Source organism: Pecten maximus, chromosome 14 (genome assembly GCF_902652985.1).
Source record: "Pecten maximus chromosome 14, xPecMax1.1, whole genome shotgun sequence".
Taxonomy (NCBI): domain Eukaryota; kingdom Metazoa; phylum Mollusca; class Bivalvia; order Pectinida; family Pectinidae; genus Pecten; species Pecten maximus.
In genome coordinates this window covers 24,996,570-25,016,405 of record NC_047028.1, presented here as the reverse complement: position 1 = coordinate 25,016,405, position 19,836 = coordinate 24,996,570, and the positions used below count along the sequence as shown (strand labels likewise).

General features: G+C 35.3%; 2 protein-coding genes across 2 annotated transcripts in view; both read right to left on the bottom strand.

Annotated features, from left to right (window-relative positions):
- The window catches only part of LOC117341664 (malignant fibrous histiocytoma-amplified sequence 1-like), a 36,261-nt gene extending 35,048 nt beyond the window's left edge, over positions 1-1,213 (bottom strand). The window contains exon 1 of the mRNA XM_033903526.1: positions 1,090-1,213. The gene's annotated coding sequence lies outside the window, so the exon portion shown is untranslated. The remainder of the gene's footprint in view (positions 1-1,089) is intronic.
- A 10,703-nt stretch (positions 1,214-11,916) lies between these two features.
- Positions 11,917-18,846, bottom strand: LOC117342393 (glutathione reductase, mitochondrial-like). Its single transcript, XM_033904552.1, has 11 exons — positions 18,629-18,846; positions 17,532-17,647; positions 17,081-17,150; positions 16,674-16,806; positions 16,066-16,120; positions 15,463-15,562; positions 14,797-15,018; positions 13,951-14,062; positions 13,444-13,575; positions 12,816-12,949; positions 11,917-12,180 (listed from the first exon to the last, which is right to left on the bottom strand). The coding sequence occupies exons 1-11, from the start codon at positions 18,794-18,796 to the stop codon at positions 12,031-12,033; spliced, it is 1,392 nt and encodes a 463-aa protein (XP_033760443.1). The 5' UTR covers positions 18,797-18,846; the 3' UTR covers positions 11,917-12,030.
- Between the last annotated feature and the right edge of the window lie 990 nt (positions 18,847-19,836).

Sequence of the window (19,836 nt, the reverse complement as noted above, 5' to 3'; positions counted from 1 at the left end):
AATATTAACTTTAGATTGAAAGCAGTTGATTGATTTCTTCCATACACTACTAATCCGTGTATTATAAGCTTTTATCTGTAAATATTGGACGTCATAAAGGCGTGTTATATAATTTATCCGGAACACAAATGCATGGCCTACAATTAAGATTGACGAACACGACATTTTCACAGGACCATGTATACATGCACAACTGGCAAATATTTTCTTAATAACATTGTAAAGACATGATAAACATTACCTTCGAACATTTTTTTTTTTTTTTTTTTTAAATTAATTTGCTAACGCCTTTATGATATGAAGTAGTAACTAAACGAACATAATATATACGTACTAGCTGTAAGTAGTATTGTTACAGATAATTGGAGTTTACCAGTCTAACTGTATCGGCTTTAGATTAATGTGGCATTCTGCCTACAGGGTCCACAGGGGTGAAAACTATTTATTCTCTTTTGAAATGTTAACGTTGTAAATGCCGGTCATTTTATCATTGTGACTGGCCCCTGTGACAAGATTTTTTTACGAAAATACACGAGTACACGCTACGCTCCACAGTATACATGTACATGTAAAACTAGTCCGAGTTTCCTCTGGCCCTGACACCATAGCATGGTGTCAGGGCCAGAGGAAACTCTGGCTAGTGTAAAGCCCGCGTATGCTTCATATGTAATACGGAACATAAAAGAAATACCTATATATATGGATATATTATATGTATTTGCTTATGTAAGTATTGAGAAAACACAGATATTCGTCAATATTCAGAAATAGTAAAGCATGTGCATGTACTAAGATATATCAAATCAAGATTTAAGAAGATGTTTTATAAATCTTAACTCCTCGAGGACGAACAATGACATATATAGCTGTATATTTTAACAGTGTTTCCTTCACATGCGTGGCCATCTGGTGTGCGTAGATATGTAATTTAAATGTCCTGGGCATTGTCCACTTTTCTCTAACTACCCACAGTATGATGTACTAAGATATAGACCATTGTACATTATATATATACAGTCACCGAGCATGTAATTCCCTGCTAAACAGATAACACACATGTAACTGATTACTATACGTAAAATGTCTTACCTGAAGAAGATGAATATAGTTTTTGTCCAAGCGAACGTCCTGATTTTATCCAAAGCTTAATTTCAACATTTCAGTAACGATTCACAATGTGATTGGTATATATTCCCACTGGTCCGAGTCAGTATGGCTTGTCGTAACTAAGGCAGGTAATGTCGAGTTCTATTTATAGATCGTAATACGAGTATAGTATTTATGTGTACCTGGCACAGGTAAGACATATCGGTAGATAATGATATACAAAACTATCAAAAGTCTACAGGGCGATCAAATATTCAATACGTATAATACTTACCTGTACAGGTAAATAAAGTGGAAAAGTTAAGCAGGTTTTTTTTTAACTTTGCGATTCACTCCTTGTAAATTAAAGATATTTTCGTGTGATAATTTTTATCGGTTTTATTGATTATACTTAAATGAATAATTTAGCATATGAAATTTCTTTAATTATTTTGTTTTGCAAATTATTAGAGTTTCCTTTAAACCCGGACTTTGCACATCGTATTTCTAGATACACAGAATATCACTTTGTCACAATATAACATTAAATAATAAATTCAAAAAATATGAAAAGGCGACAGGAAAATAAAATGATAAATACAAATTCCGGAAAGGGCAAAACACAATGAAACCTCAAAAAAAAAAAAAAAATGACGTCATATCTTTATCACAAAAACATTACATGTCAAAATATAGATTTTAATTCAAATTTTAAGTGGGGTGTATCTTTGTTCGAATCCGAATATAAACGCGGAGTGGTAAACAGTTGATAAATGTTCATCTCTACATGACTGAAAAAAAAACAACAGAATTTAAAAATAAACTTGACATCCCTTGATGGTCCATATTTAAATATATATATATGGACTTGGAAATTCGTGTCACCCCCTGTGTTAGGGTCCTAAAGAAAGGCCCTCGTTTATAATTTAGAGCCCAACCATTGGAAAAATTCGTACATGTCCTCATTTAGCCAACTGTTCAAACTCTAACTTGTGAGAAATCAAAAGAGAATACTCACATCAATATTAAGACTAAACCGTATTCATCGAGTCGCTTGAACAGTACAAGGAGCATACCACCAGGTGTTCTGGAAGGTTGAGCTTTTTCTTCATCGACAACACCCCTCATTCAATTCTAGGTCAAATTCTGGTTATGTCACAATTTTAAAATAATAACTATGGTAATGAAAAAGGAACTATTGGTATATCAACTAGCGTTGGACACGCATGACTTCATATCGCAAAATTTACCAATGAGATCATTATGTCGACAATACAACCTTCCCATGGTTTCATCAAAATGTGACTTTCAAAATATTGTGTTGTTAGTTCTTTTTCCGGGAATAATCGACATCTACCAAGGGAACAAGCATCGGGTAATCTAGAGAAGCAGATCTCGAGGCATTCCTATCTAGAAATGGAAAAACACTGATTGAAATTTCGACCGAGATACTATCTCAGTGATAAGTTTTAGTTCTGACTCGATACTGTCTCAGTGAGAAGTTTTATTTCTGACTCGATACTGTCTCAGTGAGAAGTTTTAGTTCTGACGCGATACTGTCTCAGTGAGAAGTTTTAGTTCTGACTCGATACTGTTTCAGTGAGAAGTTATAACTCTGACTCGATACTATCTAAGTGAGAAGTTATAACTCTGACTCGATACTGTCTCAGTGTGAAGTTTTATTTCTGACGCGATACTGTCTCAGTGAGAAGTTTTAATTCTGACGCGATACTGTCTCAGTGAGAAGTTATAACTCTGACTCGATACTGTCTCTGTGAGAAGTTGTAACTCTGACTCGATACTGTCTCGGTGATAAGTTTTAGTTCTGACGCGATACTGTCTCAGTGAGAAGTTATAACTCTGACTCGATACTGTCTCTGTGAGAAGTTGTAACTCTGACTCGATACTGTCTCGGTGATAAGTTTTAGTTCTAACGCGATACTGTCTCAGTAAGAAGTTTTGTCTCTGACGCGATGCTGATTCAGTGAAAAGTTTCAATTGTCATAAGTTCTGCTCACTGTCCGGACATCTACATTGATGAAGACTGACACCGGAATGTCATTCATTATATAAAAAAAAAATCTTATCTGTTATATCAAACTTATTTCTTGATAAGGTATCTTATATCATATGATATCTACATTGTATCTTATATCTTTGTATAATATCACATATATGTATGAGATATATAATTTAAAGTTGATGAGACATGTAATATCTATTAGAATATATCTTATTTTGTGTTCAGATATCTCCTTAAATCTGTATGACATAAAAAAAAATATTAGATATCTCATAAACGTTTCATAATGAGAAATTATATTTGATAAACAAGATATATCATAACGTACAGTATATATAAGATATTTTATATATTATTAGATCAATAAATGGCAACTTGGCTTTCCATACGCAAGTGTTATTTCACGACCTGGGGAAAAACCCCATAACCTTTGGCATAGGCGGGTTTTTTTAAGGCTACAAAATTTTCCTCATCCGAAAAGGGGGGAGGGGTCCTGACCCCCAGGACCCCCCACACCACACCCCCACCCACCCCACACCCCTGGATTCGCTAGTGCATTACATTATTTTTTTTCACGAATGGGACAGCGATCATGGCTGTACATTGCTCAGTCGGTAAGAGCATTGGCCCATGTAGTCTCAGGTGAAGATCCGAGGCTCGTGGTACGACGCTCCCTACCCGTATCGGTTTGTGTTTCTCGGGAATCTTAGAAACGGGCCGGTCTGTGCTGTCGTGGTTGTGACCTTGGACAAGGCACTTTACCCTTATTGCTTTGGAATGCATGCGACTGGTCTTCCATATTATGTTCGGTGAGGTAGCCACCAACTACTACAAGGAGAAAAAAAACCTTTTACAGGCCATGCAATGAGGACAACAGATGCAATTCTTACGTCCTGACTGGTAAGTTCAATGATGTAAACTTTGTACGATAAAGATTATAAAAAAGCATCGTTGGTAGATATGAAAACGGCGAGTGGTCTGCTCTGAATCCGTCCTCAGTTGATGTATAAACCATTAAAACCCGATGGAACATAGTGGGATAACACAGCATTGGGTAATCTAGAGAAGCAGGGACATTACTATCTAGAAATGGAAAATTAACAATTGGGAATTTGAAATAACGCTGATTGTTATTTCGACCGAGATTCTGTTTCAGTGATAAGTTTTATTTCTGACGCGATACTGTCTAAGTGAGATATTTCCATGCGAAAGTGTCATTTCACTACCTGAGGACAAACCCCATAACTTTCCTTACATGGGTTCAACTACAAAAACAAACATGCAGGGTCAGGGAGCCATTACATGCAACTTTTTACGAATGTGACAGCGGTCATGGCGGTACATTGTAGCTCAGTCGGTAAGAACATTGACCTTTGTAGTCTCGGGTGAAGATTCGGGGCTCGTGAATTGACGCTCAATACTGGTAAATCCAATGATGTAAACTTTGTACGATAAAGACTATAACAAGAAATATCTTTAAAAAAGATAAACGGCATAGTTTTAATGCTGGTGGTTATAATGTAAAACTGCTGGTGAAATAAATTAACGAACTAATTAATAAATGCGCAGTTTCAGCATGGATAACAAAATTATATCAGTTTGAATCATTTTTGGTGATAATAAGACTGCATTTGAATCAGGAATATGATTTTATTAATGTGTCATTTGAATAGATACATTCACTTATTCAGCTTGCATTCAATCTTAATTTTGTTTCGTCTTTAATTGCATGTCTGCATTTTGCATTTACCGCTACATTGACCAATCACATACTTCATCTTGACCAGTAACGCCACCTCCCGCGTCATATCCGGACCAAAAGAAAATTATACGGCTATGCCGAAAAAAACATCGTTGAGAGATATAAAAACGGCGAGTGGTACGCTCTAAATCCGTCCTCAGTTGATGTATAAACCATTAAAACCAGATAGAGCACTGGTGGCAGATACGATGTTTCTTTGTTTTTAGGGATACTGTTCCTTAATTTTTCTGTGAATGTTACTTTGAAACAATCGGGTTTTTTTTCTGTTTTTTTTTTTTTTTCTTTTTCCTTCAATTTTCACTGAAATTGTAAAAAAAAACAAAAACAATGAAGAACTCGTGAATGATAGTGAGAACCCCGACAATGGACACCCAAATCTATACCTACACCTAAAAAATAAGTATACATAAGCTTTTCTAGGTAGAAAGTGAACATCGTCATAAAATATCGCTCATACGGGGTGTTCCAAATACCTATATCTTACGTACACTATGGTTAATTACTTCTGGATGCTAAGGATCAAAGGAGACGTCAGTAATGCATCAGTACACACGGCTAGCTTGTCAAACTACATTTGTATGTCCATACAGGTAAATCAATGAACCAAAGTTTAATACCAATTGATTTACCTCATGGGAATCCCTCCTGTACTAAAGATTTTCGGCCTTTTGAAAATATTACTTTGAATCGGAATTTATCATATTTTTAAAAGGAAAAAAAAAATCAGAAAAATTCGAATTAATCCAAAATGAACTTCGGATTTCCTGATGATTTTTTTTTTTCAGTTTCCGGAGCAGAAACCGGTCTGGTTTGGTACATGTATTGCAGTTGCCCTTCTCATATCAACCTGTTCTGGAAAGGATATGTAAATCAATGCTATATGTTGTCTCCTTGACATCCGTCCTCATCTGTCCCTGGATGTTGCGAAGAAGTTAAATCCCGTAATATACAAGACATTGTATATCTACCTCGAATCCCTCAAAATGACAGCTGAGGCAGTGTTAAAGGACATCGGTAAATTCAGCATGGTATGCTATCACAAAGCGACCCGAAACAAATATGTATATAATACTGAACATTATCCTTTGAGAAAACCACCAGAATAACAATTTGATCCTCATGTTAACGATCAATGTCGTTAATTTCTACTCTTAAACGATTTGCCTAATCATATTAAGAATGCTGAAAGAGGTCAAATTGAATGTTACTGTTTAGTTTTGATATGTTCCCGAAAAAGTCGGTACTGAAGTTTCCTCCCACTTTGGTTTGCCCGTTGTCAGTATAATGTGACCGGGTGGGGTGTCCTGCTGGGTGTCTTCGGCAGTATGCTTCAGTGAGGTAGCACTATAGATCGGCAAAAGTTCCAGACTATCACAAAGAGACTCAACACGAACATAACACAGCCTCCCAAAACGCACATACTCGCTCACCACACGCACGCATTTCACACGTACGGGAGGCCGTCCTTAGGAGGCCGTCCTTAAATGACTTCAGTTGTTGGTAGGACGTTAATCAACAAAAAATAACTAATTCATCCGGACCAAATAGAGTGGTGTATATAAAGTTGATAGATATGTAACTTGTTTCGCAATTTCTGTAAAACAAATTAAGTTTACATTAGATAATATTGGCTGTTTCTACCAAACTCCCCTTCGTTATTTTCTTTTTAAATTTAATATGGCGTTAATTAGATTAATTCTAATCTTCTGTACTATTTGACGCCGAAATTATTTCACACAGCAGGATGTGGAAACTTGTTGTGACGCGGGCGCGAGTTTAAAACTTATATAATAGAAGTAAAGAAAGTGGGTTCAAGTGGTTGACTTTATGAGTTACTTTGACATTGGCTGTTGCGATGACGTTTAACCCCGTAAAACGTAACAGACACTAAAACGTTATCTTAAGCATAATAATGTTGTAATTATTTTTGGGAGTAAGAAAGCATCCATAAGATACAAATTATGAATGGCATTTACACTTAAACGTTATCTTAAGCATAATAATGTTGTAATTATTTTGGGGAGTAAGAAAGCATCCATAAGATACAAATTATGAATGGCATTTACACTTAAACGTTATCTTAAGCATAATAATGTTGTAATTATTTTGGGGAGTAAGAAAGCATCCATAAGATACAAATTATGAATGGCATTTAAGAATTAAGTATCAATGTTCAGTACGGTACTTACCTGTCGGTCTGTTTCGTTTTACGGGGGTTAACGTCTTCGCAACAGCTAGTGTCATATTAGAACATATTACAGAACACTACCATAAACAGATTTCGTGGACAGGAAGGTAATTTTATGAACACTTTTACGAGATTCTTGTAAGATTAGATTTGTACAAATATAAATATAACCAATTTATTTTCTATAAAAGACGTCTGTTATTTGTCAGTTAGACCTATCAGTAGGACGCAGTCACGTCATTGAGTATTCAAACAAAATTGACTTTCAAAAGATAAACGTCTTTTAGTTAGAATGACTCGTTCAAAATTGAAATACTTTACTTATATGACGCAATACAAATTAAAGTTGAATATCAGCTTGTCACATTTCTGATTTCTTTGAATTTCATTCTTTCACATAAATATCTTGCAATGAACATTGTTACAGAAGAGCTGCTTCCCAATCAGGATTAAATTGTAAGGGGAAAGATTTTCTTCCAGGATGTCAATACATTGCATTATTCCAAGTACATCTTTCCGTTAAGTTAACTTGACAATTAAAATTGCATCCTGTTTTGATTAGAGAGCTTTTCACGGTAAACAGGATGCACATCAGTAGATTGTATATATTTAATAAAAAAATATTTAAAAGATCATGTCAACATGTACGTTAATTTAAATAGGTGTGCTGGCTATTACTTATCACGCCGATACAAGTCTGGTCTCGTGTCAAGAATTTGATTAATTTCACAAGCTCTGGTGATGTATTCCGAACGGCGATATAATTATGTAAAAAAAAATAATTTGTTGGACCGTGATACGATAAATGGATACATAATTTTTATGTAAAAAAACACAGGACTCGACAATTATTCCCAAACAAATGATGCGTACTTATAATTCTATACTCAAATACGGACCGTGAAGTTCTGAATTTGTGTCAAAGTCTCCTGTAAAATACCGGCATGTCATTTATAGCGGACGGATCTAAAACGTAAACGAAACCCGGAAAGTATAAACAACACAGATTAAAAATGGATTTGATTTTTTTTGCAAGTTTCTCGACGATCCGCCCATTGTAGAGACAGAAGAAGGATGCAGCACAAACGTAAAAGAAAGACAGGATATGTAATGTGTATTTCAATGCAATGAAGAAGAAGAAGACGAAAAATGACAGAGATTAACCTGGAAACCTGTAAATTCCGCCCAATTTTCAGTTGGTGCCAATGAATAGCATAGGGCATAGGGGTCCACGATAGTTCTGTCAATCATGCGACTCAGATGAAGTTCGAGATGCATGTTTCATACTCCCTAGCCATGTCGGTTTGTGCTTTTCAGGAAGCTGAGAAACGGACAGGTCTGCGCTGTCGCGATTTTGTCCTTTGGCAAGATGTTTAACCTTAATCAACGTGGAGGGCATGCGACGGACCTCCCCATATTGTTCAGTGAGGTAGTCACCAACTACTACAATGAGAATCCGCCTCAAAATGACACTGGCTGATCACGGGGTGATAAACCTAATTAACATCCACAAAATAGCATAGACTAGCCTTATTTTGATCATGGATACTTGTTACAAGATAAAACACTTCCTAGTCTTGATATATACTGTATATAGAGATACAGAGATCTGTATCCACCCAGAAGGTGCCAAAACTAATCTCACAACCACAGATCTGGTAGAGGAACAGTGTCATAATGCAAATATCAAATGTTTATTAATAAGTATGCAAATATATAACTTTAGTCGTCTTGGAATAGGATTTGTTACTATCTGATCACCTACAGATATAGGTACATTAAATTTTACCCTGTAAATGCAGACTTGAACTCAAATGTTCAAGTTTCATAAAAAAAAGTATTAAATACTTAAATCTCAATAAATATACTGCAAACCTTCACGATTGCTAACCACAAAGACATGGCAAAAATGTCCAAACCATGAGCAATATCTATTTTTATTATTGGAAATAGACATATATACATATTATATGGACAGTGAGTTTTGAATTTGTCGCTGTGCAACTAGCCATTATATAAGGACAGAAACACAAACAAATTATTGTAGAGACATTTATTTATAAAATTTAGAAATAATTAGTGATGATATGATTACAGAATAATAATATCCTGGTGATTATATTCCGATTAACTGGTATACACGATCGCAAATGACAATATTTGGATAGAGCAGGGGAGATAACCACAAATTATGAAAACAGGGGAGATAACCACATATCTCAAAGCAGTCCAACTGAATTGTGTACAATAAATTATCATTATCACAGATTTAATAGTCATTGACTAAAGCCGCTATATATGTTTAATTAATATACTCTATTAAATATAGCAAATATGGCCTCATTCATCATTGAAATAAGTTTGCTTTAAAGCACAAAATGGATCACATGTAAATGTATATATGGAGGGAGACACCTGTACAGTACGAGGAAGGTGATTTGGTACTCAAACGCTCACAGCGCGTTTGCGCCCGTCGAGCGATGGGGATTAAAACCCTGCTGCAATCCCGCCGTAATCCCGCGCAAGCGATGTCACTGCGATCCCGCTCACGCAGCGATTCCGCTCTGACAAGGCAGCAACCCCGCTCAGCCAGCGATTCAGCTCCGGAAGGCCTACAAACCCGCTCAGCCAGCGATCCCGCTCCGGCGGGCCAGCAAACCCGCTCAGCCAGCGATCCCGCTCCGGCGGGCCAGCAAACCCGCTCAGCCAGCGATCCCGCTCCGGCGGGCCAGCAAACCCGTAACATGGACACAAGAAATCCTGCAATCTTTTTTTTAAATATAACGATGAATAAGAAGGAACTCATATTTATTTCATCAGAAACGTTCGCAGAATGTAATGTAACGGTTACAAAATATGTTTCGTATTCACTTGCTTGAGTTGTTCTCTGCTTGTGTAAGTATCAAATCAAGAGTAATTTGGTAGCGTAAGTAATGGCGTTTAGTTTAACAAAAATACATTTTATGGATCTTAAAGTATAATCATAGAAAAAGCGAGCGGGTCCGATACAAGTCCGCTCGAGCGGGCCCGCTACAAGCCCGCCCGGCGAGCGGGTCCGATACAAGTCCGCTCAAGCCCGCTACAAAACCGCTCAAGCCCGCTGCAAACCCGCTCAAGCCCGCTCGAAGCCCGCTCAAAAACCGCGGCAATCCCGCTGCAAACCCGCGCAAATTCTGAGCGGAGGGCTGCGCGGGTCAACGCTCTGTGAGCGTTTGAGTACCAAATCACCCTCCTCGTACTGTATGAGACTGAAATCAGACATATCAAATGTACAGCAAGCAAGTCTTAATTGATACCTTGTACACCAACATATCTAAGAAGAACACTTCGATTTACAAGACTGGATTTCCATCACATCATATTTCTCTCACAGATATGATTTCTTTCATATGATTAATTTACGATTATAAAATGACTGATTATAAAATTACGACAAGAGGTCTCTGAGATTTATTAGCTTCTGGAAGGGTTAAAAGACTGGAACGAATCAATGGGGAAAATTTGTACAGTATGCATCCTGTGTAAATTCTAATATCAGCCAAAAAACAGACATTTTCACCACTTTCTGTATACAGTACATATATACATGTACATATACCGTACATTTAAAAAAAATAAAAATTCATTTATTATTTCATTCATAATTATTCTTTTTTAACCTTTGACTTTGTTGGTAATAAACATGTAAGATAACCTTGTTTCAGACAATATGAATATGTATTCTCACGGTGATGAATAATGTATAGAATTCACATCTGAGAAAGAAAGGTACATAATAAAGGTAGAAATACAAATTAAAATCTATCAAAATCCCAATATATCAACATATATCTTTACAAAGTAGATATGTACCTAACAAGCCTAAACAACAATAACATAATTAACTATCACAACAAATAAATCAAAATGATTACATGATACAATTCTGATAAATGCTTGACAGTACTAATATTCTGTCTAAAATATTTAGAAAAATATACATCTTTGAAAACAGTAATATCATATAACACAAGTGCAATCAATGATTACGAAAGCTCACCGGCGGCAGCAATCACACTATGCATTCATTTTTTATGTATGTATAAGCATGTCATTTTGAAATTGTATGTCACATAATATCGCTCCTAGACCTCTAATGGATGTATTAACCAAATAAGAAGGGTGTGGACTTCCAAGCTTTCCAAAACTAACCCCCAAAATCTTTAAAGTGGTTTTTTGTGTCAAAAAAAGTAAATCCACTAAACAGTAAAATGCCAAAATGCCATTTTTTTTCTGCATGATTTGCCACAGCGTCACTCCTGGATCTCTAATGAATGTATAAATCAAATTAGTAGGGTGATAGGTGTATACTTTTGGACTCACCCCCAAAACTTTAAAGTGAGTTTTGGTGCAAAAAAAGTTAAGTCCACAAAATGGCATTTTTTTTCTGCATGATATTGCCATAACATCCCTCCTAGACCTCTAATGAATGTATGAACCAATTTAGAAGGGCCGGAGGTGTATACTTTTGGACTTACAAGCTTTCAAAAAACTTACTCCAAAAACTTTAAAGTGGGTTTTGGTGCCAACAAAGTTAAGTCCACAAAATGGTAAAATGCGAAAAAATCACAATTTTTTTCTGCATAGTTTTGCTATAACATCACTCCTAGACCTCTAATGAATGCATAAACCAACTTAGAAAGGCCTGAGGTGTATACTTTTTGACTTACAAGCTTTCCAAAAACTTACTCCAAAAACTTTAAAGTTTTGGGGTGGGACGCCGACGCGGACGCCGGGGTGACAGCATTAGCTCTCGGTTACTCGTAACCGGTGAGCTAAAAATGAAAATTTAGAATGTGAGAATGATAAACACTTCAATGAATATTGCATATTTATTGAATATACTGAGAAAGAACTTTATGCAAATTTGTTAAATTATTTTCTGTAATATTAAAGTGATTGGCATCCTGGTTTTCTCCAATACAGTTAGATTTATCTCATTGTAACAAGCTCCTCAGCTGATGTCGGGTGGATGGCAACAGTATTATCAAACTCTTTCTTCGTGGCACCCATCTTGATGGCAACTGCGAATCCTTGAAGCATCTCATCCACACCTTGCCCCACCATGTGTAATCCAATCACCTTGTCAAGACAGAGGGAAATCATTACAAATGTGTACAATTTGTAAATTCATAGATTTTCAAAAAGTATCCACATTAAAGATAAAGGATATGTTTCAATGATTTTTTTGTTGTGCGTGTATGGATCAACTTTATGTCATAACAAGTATTTTATTAAACAATACATATAACTACATACATAGTAAAACAAAGACAATTTCATAACTCATGTTCTAACCAGGCCTTGAACTCACGATCTATGGTACCTAATCGCCTAGCCAGAAATACCTGCAGCTTATACCATTGCGCCACATCCACCGTCTTATAAAAGAACATTTCAATCGCACAGTGATGGTCAGCCAGATACCCTGACATGATCATAGTGACAAATCGTCTATTTGATGATATGAATACCTGGATTGCAATATATATACATACATGGAAGCAAATTATATAACTGTATAATAAGTGCAAGATATATACATACATGGACGCAAATTATATAACTGTATAATAAGAAAGTCTGTAGCTGTAAACTTTAGTCCTCAGACAGAAAATGTGTTTCTGACATGTTTAAAATTCCTCTAAACTTCACAAGAGATGTTTACAGATGGCAGGAACTTTTAACACATGCTAAATTCCGAAAACTCTTCTCACCTTTTCTTCAGGTAAGAGACAAATGAGTTTCATGCTACACTTGTGTTTTTCCTCGGCTACTGCGTAGTACATAGGCGTGAAGACAGAGGAGTAAACCTTTATCTTGTCATCGCCATGCTTTGTACGAGCTTCCTCTGTAATATTAACAAACAATGAGTCAAGACATTTTGAGAATGGTTTAAATTCATAGCCAAAACAACCCCCAGTTACCTATTCAACAACAGAGTGCATAATACAAATGAATGAATGAATGAATGAATACAAAATGTGCAATCCAAGGCACATTATAACAAATGAAACATTCATATCTGACATATCTGGTTAATAAAATCATTAAATTCACTTTTATTAAGGTCATTGACGGAATAATTGTACTTATTTAAAAAAAACTGTCAACATGCATACATCCGACATTTCTTCTTGAAAAAAGTCCTGAGTAAACTTTTTACTTCATAATAACATCTATGCATATGAGGACCATACATTTTCATGTTTAATTTTTCTGCTGAACAAATTTGTTGATTTTGCATTTTAATTGTCATTTTTTTTTACAGAATTCCTGAATATGAGTTGGAAGAAAAAGGGTTGATCAACACATTTGAACGGACAATGTGGTAACATTTTTTACCTTCTGTGAGTCCTATAGTACCCGTAGGAGGATGAGAGAACACTACTGTGGCTATATTGTCGTAATCCAGCTTTAAATCACTTTCGTTGTTGAATAATCTGTGTGCTAATCTGCGACCAGCAGCAATGGCAACTGGAAATGGAAAATTACATCCATCAATATTAGAATGTATACATACTACATGTACATGTATTTCTAAAATGATACTGAATTTTTTAGGGGGGGGGGGGGAGGACTTTGGGAACAATCTTACAGAGACATGAATCAACAAGAGGGCTAATGGACCTGTATTGCTCATCTGCTACTAAATTTGCCTCATTTACCTCTTCATGCTATTAGAAAATAGACCAAGTTGGTTCATTTGAAAAAAAAAAAGCTTTTTATCCAAACATGGCCCTGGCCCTGTGGCTCTTAAATTCAATGGTTATTGAAATCATATCAGATCAGATGACACTAGTATTCACTCTACCAATATCCAGAAGATGAAGATAAATGCCAGTAATTTACCTGGAGTGAGAAGAGCTTTGCCACAGACATCCCCCAGTGCGTAGATGTTTTTGTTGTCAGTGTTCTGGAAGGTATCCACAATGATATGACCTTTGCTGTCCAACTTGACTCCCTGTTATAAAGCAAACGTTACACTAGACTTTTTATCGTTGATTATACGCGTCTGACACAGCATTCGTCCTCTAGTGTATTTACCGTAAGGTATATTACATTTATACGAGTCTGACACAGCATTCGTCCTCTAGTGTATTTACCGTAAGGTATATTACATTTATACGAGTCTGACACAACATTCGTCCTCTAGTGTATTTACCGTAAGGTATATTACATTTATACGAGTCTGACACAGCATTCGTCCTCTAGTGTATTTACCGTAAGGTATATTACATTTATACGAGTCTGACACAGCATTCGTCCTCTAGTTTATTTACCGTAAGGTATATTACATTTATACGAGTCTGACACAGCATTCGTCCTCTAGTGTATTTACCGTAAGGTATATTACATTTATACGAGTCTGACACAGCATTCGTCCTCTAGTGTATTTACCGTAAGGTATATTACATTTATACGAGTCTGACACAGCCTTCGTCCGCTAGTGTATTTACCGTAAGGTATATTACATTTATAAGTTCACACCTTGATGAGGTATATACTTTCTTCAATTTTGTTATGAAATATTGACACATGTTTTAAGGTTAAACATTGATTTACAAGTTTATAGCAGATATTTAAAAAAAAATAGTATAATATGCATTACTGTCTCGATGTCTTTCTTTTTTCTGTTCTTTCTTTCTTTTGTCTAAGGTGATAAGGTTCTATATCAATCCTAATCCTATTTTTTACCTGTTTTTCCAGATTCAATCCTTGTGTACTAGGATTTCGACCAATTGCAAACAAGAGACAATCAACATCTGTTATTTGACCTCCAGTAGTCTCCAAGGTCAAGGTACCATTATCCTCCTTCCTCACCGATGTAGTCTGTGTCCTTCTAATGACCTTCACCCCATCATGTTCCATGTTTGCGGTAACAGTGTCACTAACCATGGAGTCGAATGTCCTGAGTACCTTATAACAAATTATGTTCAAGACTCCATAAAATGGCTACAAAGTAGTCGTTTTGGACTTATGTTTCCGACTAAATTGACCACAAAAATATTTAAAGGTATGGTTTACTAGTTACTATCATGAATAAAGCCAAATTAACTCACATAAACCCCAACGCCTTTATATAGTGGTCAAGTGCAACCTTTGGCCTTTATCTTTGACCAGTGATGACCAAAATCTAATCAGTTTTAAAACTTGAAAGATATGATGTTACGGTGTGAATATGAACTAAATCTGTCCAGGAGTTTGCAAGATATTTTGTACCCAAGCTTCACAGGGACTGTCTGAAGTAAATGGTTTACTCCTCTACATGTACCCTTCTTGAGGAAGAGAGGAGTATAACTCTCTGTGATTAATAATGATTATTTCAGTTAGAACCAAATTACTAATTATATAATTTTGTACCTTGTCGTATCGGATCATGATTGAAGTGTCGGATCCGAGTGCATTAAAAATCCCAGCCAGCTCCACAGCAATATACCCAGCACCTATCACCACCACCTTCCTATCAGGGTAAAATATAAATATACTGGAGACATATGTTGGTAAAACATTATTACAATTTTTCACAAAAATTAGCAATTGTAAAATTTATTGTATCAGTAATGGAATGACTGATAATGACAGGAAAAATCAGGAATTAACATTCAATGTAATAAGTAAATCTAGAATAAATAATTATTGAAATCTGTATTAGTGTTTTTTGTCAATAATTTATTTTCCTGAACTTTGATTCAAATGGAGGGGGGGGGAGCAATTGGTTTATCACAAGGTTATCAATTAGCATTGCATTTTAGGATTTTTACAGTACACATTTACACAATGAGCATTTTAGCATTTTCTTGCAAAGCACATTTACAAATACGTAAATGTATAGAATTTCTTTTTCTCAAAATTGAAATCCTGATGTCTTTGTCTTAACAACAACAAAAATACTAAAAGTTAATGGATTTACATGTTTATGTATTATATATTTTTATATACCAATATATATTTAACTGTATTTACTTTGGCAACTTTTCCAATTCAAAGAAGCCATCACTTGATATACCATGCTCGGCACCTGCAACACAAAATAAACTGTAATACAGAAGATGGAAATGATAACTAAAGTCCATTATCATATGACATCCAACATTTACATGAATTCAAAATATAAAATTGAGTCTTATATAATGATATTGTTCAACAAAATGAATATAAGAGGAAATAACAAGGATGGTTGTGCTGTTAGAATAACAGTTCATGTGAACTGGCTCCAGCTTTTACAACACTGAATTTCTGCCTTTTTTTTTTTTTTTTTGTCTGATAAAAATTTGTGTTTTTTTTATAGCCTAGTACAAGATTGAATAAGATTTCATCAGTGCTATAAAAGACAGGTGGGAAAGGTTTTTCAGAGAATGAAATAATGGTTTATACAATCTGGCAAACCCCCGTATATCCAACATTTTTGACAGCAGTATCTGGTGGGTTAAATTTTCCCCATTGTTTTTAGCTGGCATTCGTTCTGACGTTCACAATATAATTATTATATTTCATAAATATCTACATGGTATAGACATTTGATAACAATTTGATCTTTAGAATGAAATCAAACAGAATCACTTTTGCCGTACCTGGGATGTTTGGTATAAAAGGATGACCGCCAGTGGCTACTAATATATGATCAGCACTGTACTTCTGACCATTCACCTCAACACATCCATCGTCTGTGAAAGTGGCTTTACCATCTAAAGTTTCTACTTTGGACTAAAGACAGAAACAAATCAAATTTCAATAAAATAGTAATGGATTACCATGAAAATCAACACATTTAATGGCATGAACTATTAACATGGTTTTCTTTTTACAATGAACACATTTTTCCATTCTCCTCAAAGAAAGTACTGGGACAATCAAAATTATAATTCAATAAGTTGAACTAAATCTTTCAAGGTTGATTTTTTTTTAATTTATTCAGAGCAGTACAATAGCATACCTCCAACAATGTTACTTAACAAATCACAAATTAATAAAACCTTACCTTTCCCAAATTAGTTTCATAGATAGCATTCAGCCTTTTGATGTAAGCATCTCTACTTTTCTTGATGACTCTGAAATTGAAATAAAATTATATACAAATGACATTTTAGCATATCACAAAATCAAAAGTTGATATACATATAAGTTAATTATAATAACAAAATTAATAGTAATTAATAAAAATCATGTATGCAAGCATATATTATACATTTTCTGAAACACATAAGTGTCCTTACATGTGCAGTGCATCAATGACAGATCACTTACACCTGCATGCATTTTTTTTCAGAAAAGTTTTGAAATTTCTAGATTCTGGACAAACTTCAATCCACAAATGGACAAAAATAAAGACCACCATTCAACATACACCCATTACTTTATTGTGGAAAGGGGGTATAATGATTAACAGCTCATTGTAGGCCGTGCAGGGTGTGACAAAGTAAAATATGTACCCCCAGTCAAATCCTTTATACTGCACATCAAAGCCATAGTCCTTATAATGCTTCATCATTTCCGCATGCATTGCTGTGTTGAACATTACTTTTTTCGGAACACATCCCACATTTACCTGGAAAATAAAAAACTAAAATCTTTAAAATAGCAACACATTATACATGTATTTATATAAATTGCAGTACATGGATGAATTTTCTAATAACATAGTTTTTTCTTACATTTTATAGTGTCAAACCCCTTTACTACCCGAAAAAGCACAACTAGGAATTTGTGATAAACTCCAAAGTTCATATAATTATACAATATATATTTTACATTGTACTAAGTATACATGTATGTATAAGTCATAGACTCACTAGGAGTATGATACTATGAGGTTTTCACTTTGATCTTTCAGAGTTACTTCCCTTTGTGTCACTCTGTCAGTACCACTATGGAATTTAAAGGATATTGTGTATATATGATTTTGGCGCGACAGAATTTTTTTTAACACAAATCAAGTCAACAGTGAAGCATATTCCAACATACAAATGTATTATAAAAAAAGTCTGAGGCCCTTGATAAAGAACTAAACTCCTAATGTCAACAGAAAAATGTACTGTAAGCATGTTCTTTAATTTTCACTAGGTAATTAGACTATCCATACAACATTAGAAATCTAACACTCATTTGTGTACTTGAACCAGCAAAAACAGAACTTTCCAGATATATCTTGCTCTGAAAGTAAAATATCTCATTTTTTTTTTTTTTTTCGTTTTAATGAATAGCCTTGAAATAAAAAAGGATATAAAAACTTTCTAAAATGTATGTTTATATCTTTAGAATACATGTTTTTAAGTGTGTATTTGCAAACAATATTAGGGAGGGTTTGGCATGCCCTTAGGCAATGTTTACTTTCAGTAAGAGTTGTCTCCCATAGCACACCCCTAGTTCACATTTATTTATAATATGACACGGCAGAACGAACGAATGCCAAACTGTGCAAATAGAACACACTAATATATACCCGTGGTCAACATAATGTTGTCTATGCACTGAGAAACACTGATCACGGAAATCGGGTTCAAACCGCTGTCTTTCCGATTAAACTTACACATGTGCCTCCCCATCGCGACTGCTCCACTACTGCCACTTTGACACCGAACTCGGCCGCTCTTCTGGCACTGGCGATCCCCCCAGATCCTCCTCCGAGCACCAGATAATCGAAATTCTTCACAACAGAAGGCATGACTCGTGCCAGTAATAGCCGTGTGAATCGCATGAATGATTAATGTTATATTTTTACTTACACCGGAGTAAAAACTAAAACGGTGTCAACCGAATTTCGACCCCTTATTGTAAAGTCCGGGAATAGCGATTTTGTGATAATGTCGCTATATAAGGGCCTGTTCGATGCGGACAACCCTCTAAATCAAATTAATTTTAGCTGAACACCTAGCCCCAATCTAATGACGAAGTGAAATTCAGCTTCATGCCGTGGTGCATCGTCCGTCGTCATATGTTTGGGTTTTTTTTCTCTCGTTTTTTTTCGTGTGTGTTTGTTTTTAAATAAAAGGCATAGAAAGCATGATTTTTGGCTTGCACAGTGTAGGTTCCATGGATGAAGCTTCACAGAGTTTGCGAAAAAAATGACCTTGACTTATCCGAGGTCACGGGGGTCATATTTGATAAGAACAAACAAATGGCTATAATTCCAATTACTAAATTATCTACTGAGGTCTAGAATCAAGATATACAACTATTTTATTAATGTGTACAAGTGTATCAATATTGCCGATAGGTTAATCCATGGACGAAGCAAAACACTTGAAGTTTACAAAAAAAGGACTTTGACCTATTTTGTAACCATTACTCCTTAAAGAATTGACGAAAAATTGTCAACAATACTGTAAGCTTAAACCAAGCTTTCAATGACACCATGCAAGTGCTGTGATTCTATATTCAAAATCACAGGGACCAAATTCTTAAAACATTCAAATGACTTTTTCTGATTAACTTCAAGGCACATAATAGCTTTATCAGATACATTTGGCTGGAAGGTATTAATTGGTTGCAGGTCGGGATGATGCCCGACAAAGTTTGCAAAAATAAATTACCTTGACCCATATCTGAGGTCACGGGGATCTATCATACTTGTAAACAAATGCTCAGGTAGCAGTGTACAGTAAAAATGCCAAATTCTGAAAAATATGGCACATGTTTTAGATATGTAAACATTGCCAGTTAACCTTACATATAACCTCTAATAAAGTATATATATTTGAAATCTGTACAACATTTGCAATTTTAATAGAGCTCTGA

What these genes read in the sequence shown, in the direction of transcription:
- LOC117342393 (XM_033904552.1), bottom strand. Translation starts at nt 18,796, where the DNA reads ATGCGATTCACACGGCTATTACTGGCACGAGTCATGCCTTCTGTTGTG. An exon ending in CGCGATGGGGAGGCACATGT is followed by an intron (nt 17,648 to 18,628) that starts GTAAGTTTAATC and finishes TTTATTTTCCAG; the next exon opens with GTAAATGTGGGATGTGTTCC. An exon ending in TATAAAGGATTTGACTGGGG is followed by an intron (nt 17,151 to 17,531) that starts GTACATATTTTA and finishes TTTCAATTTCAG; the next exon opens with AGTCATCAAGAAAAGTAGAG.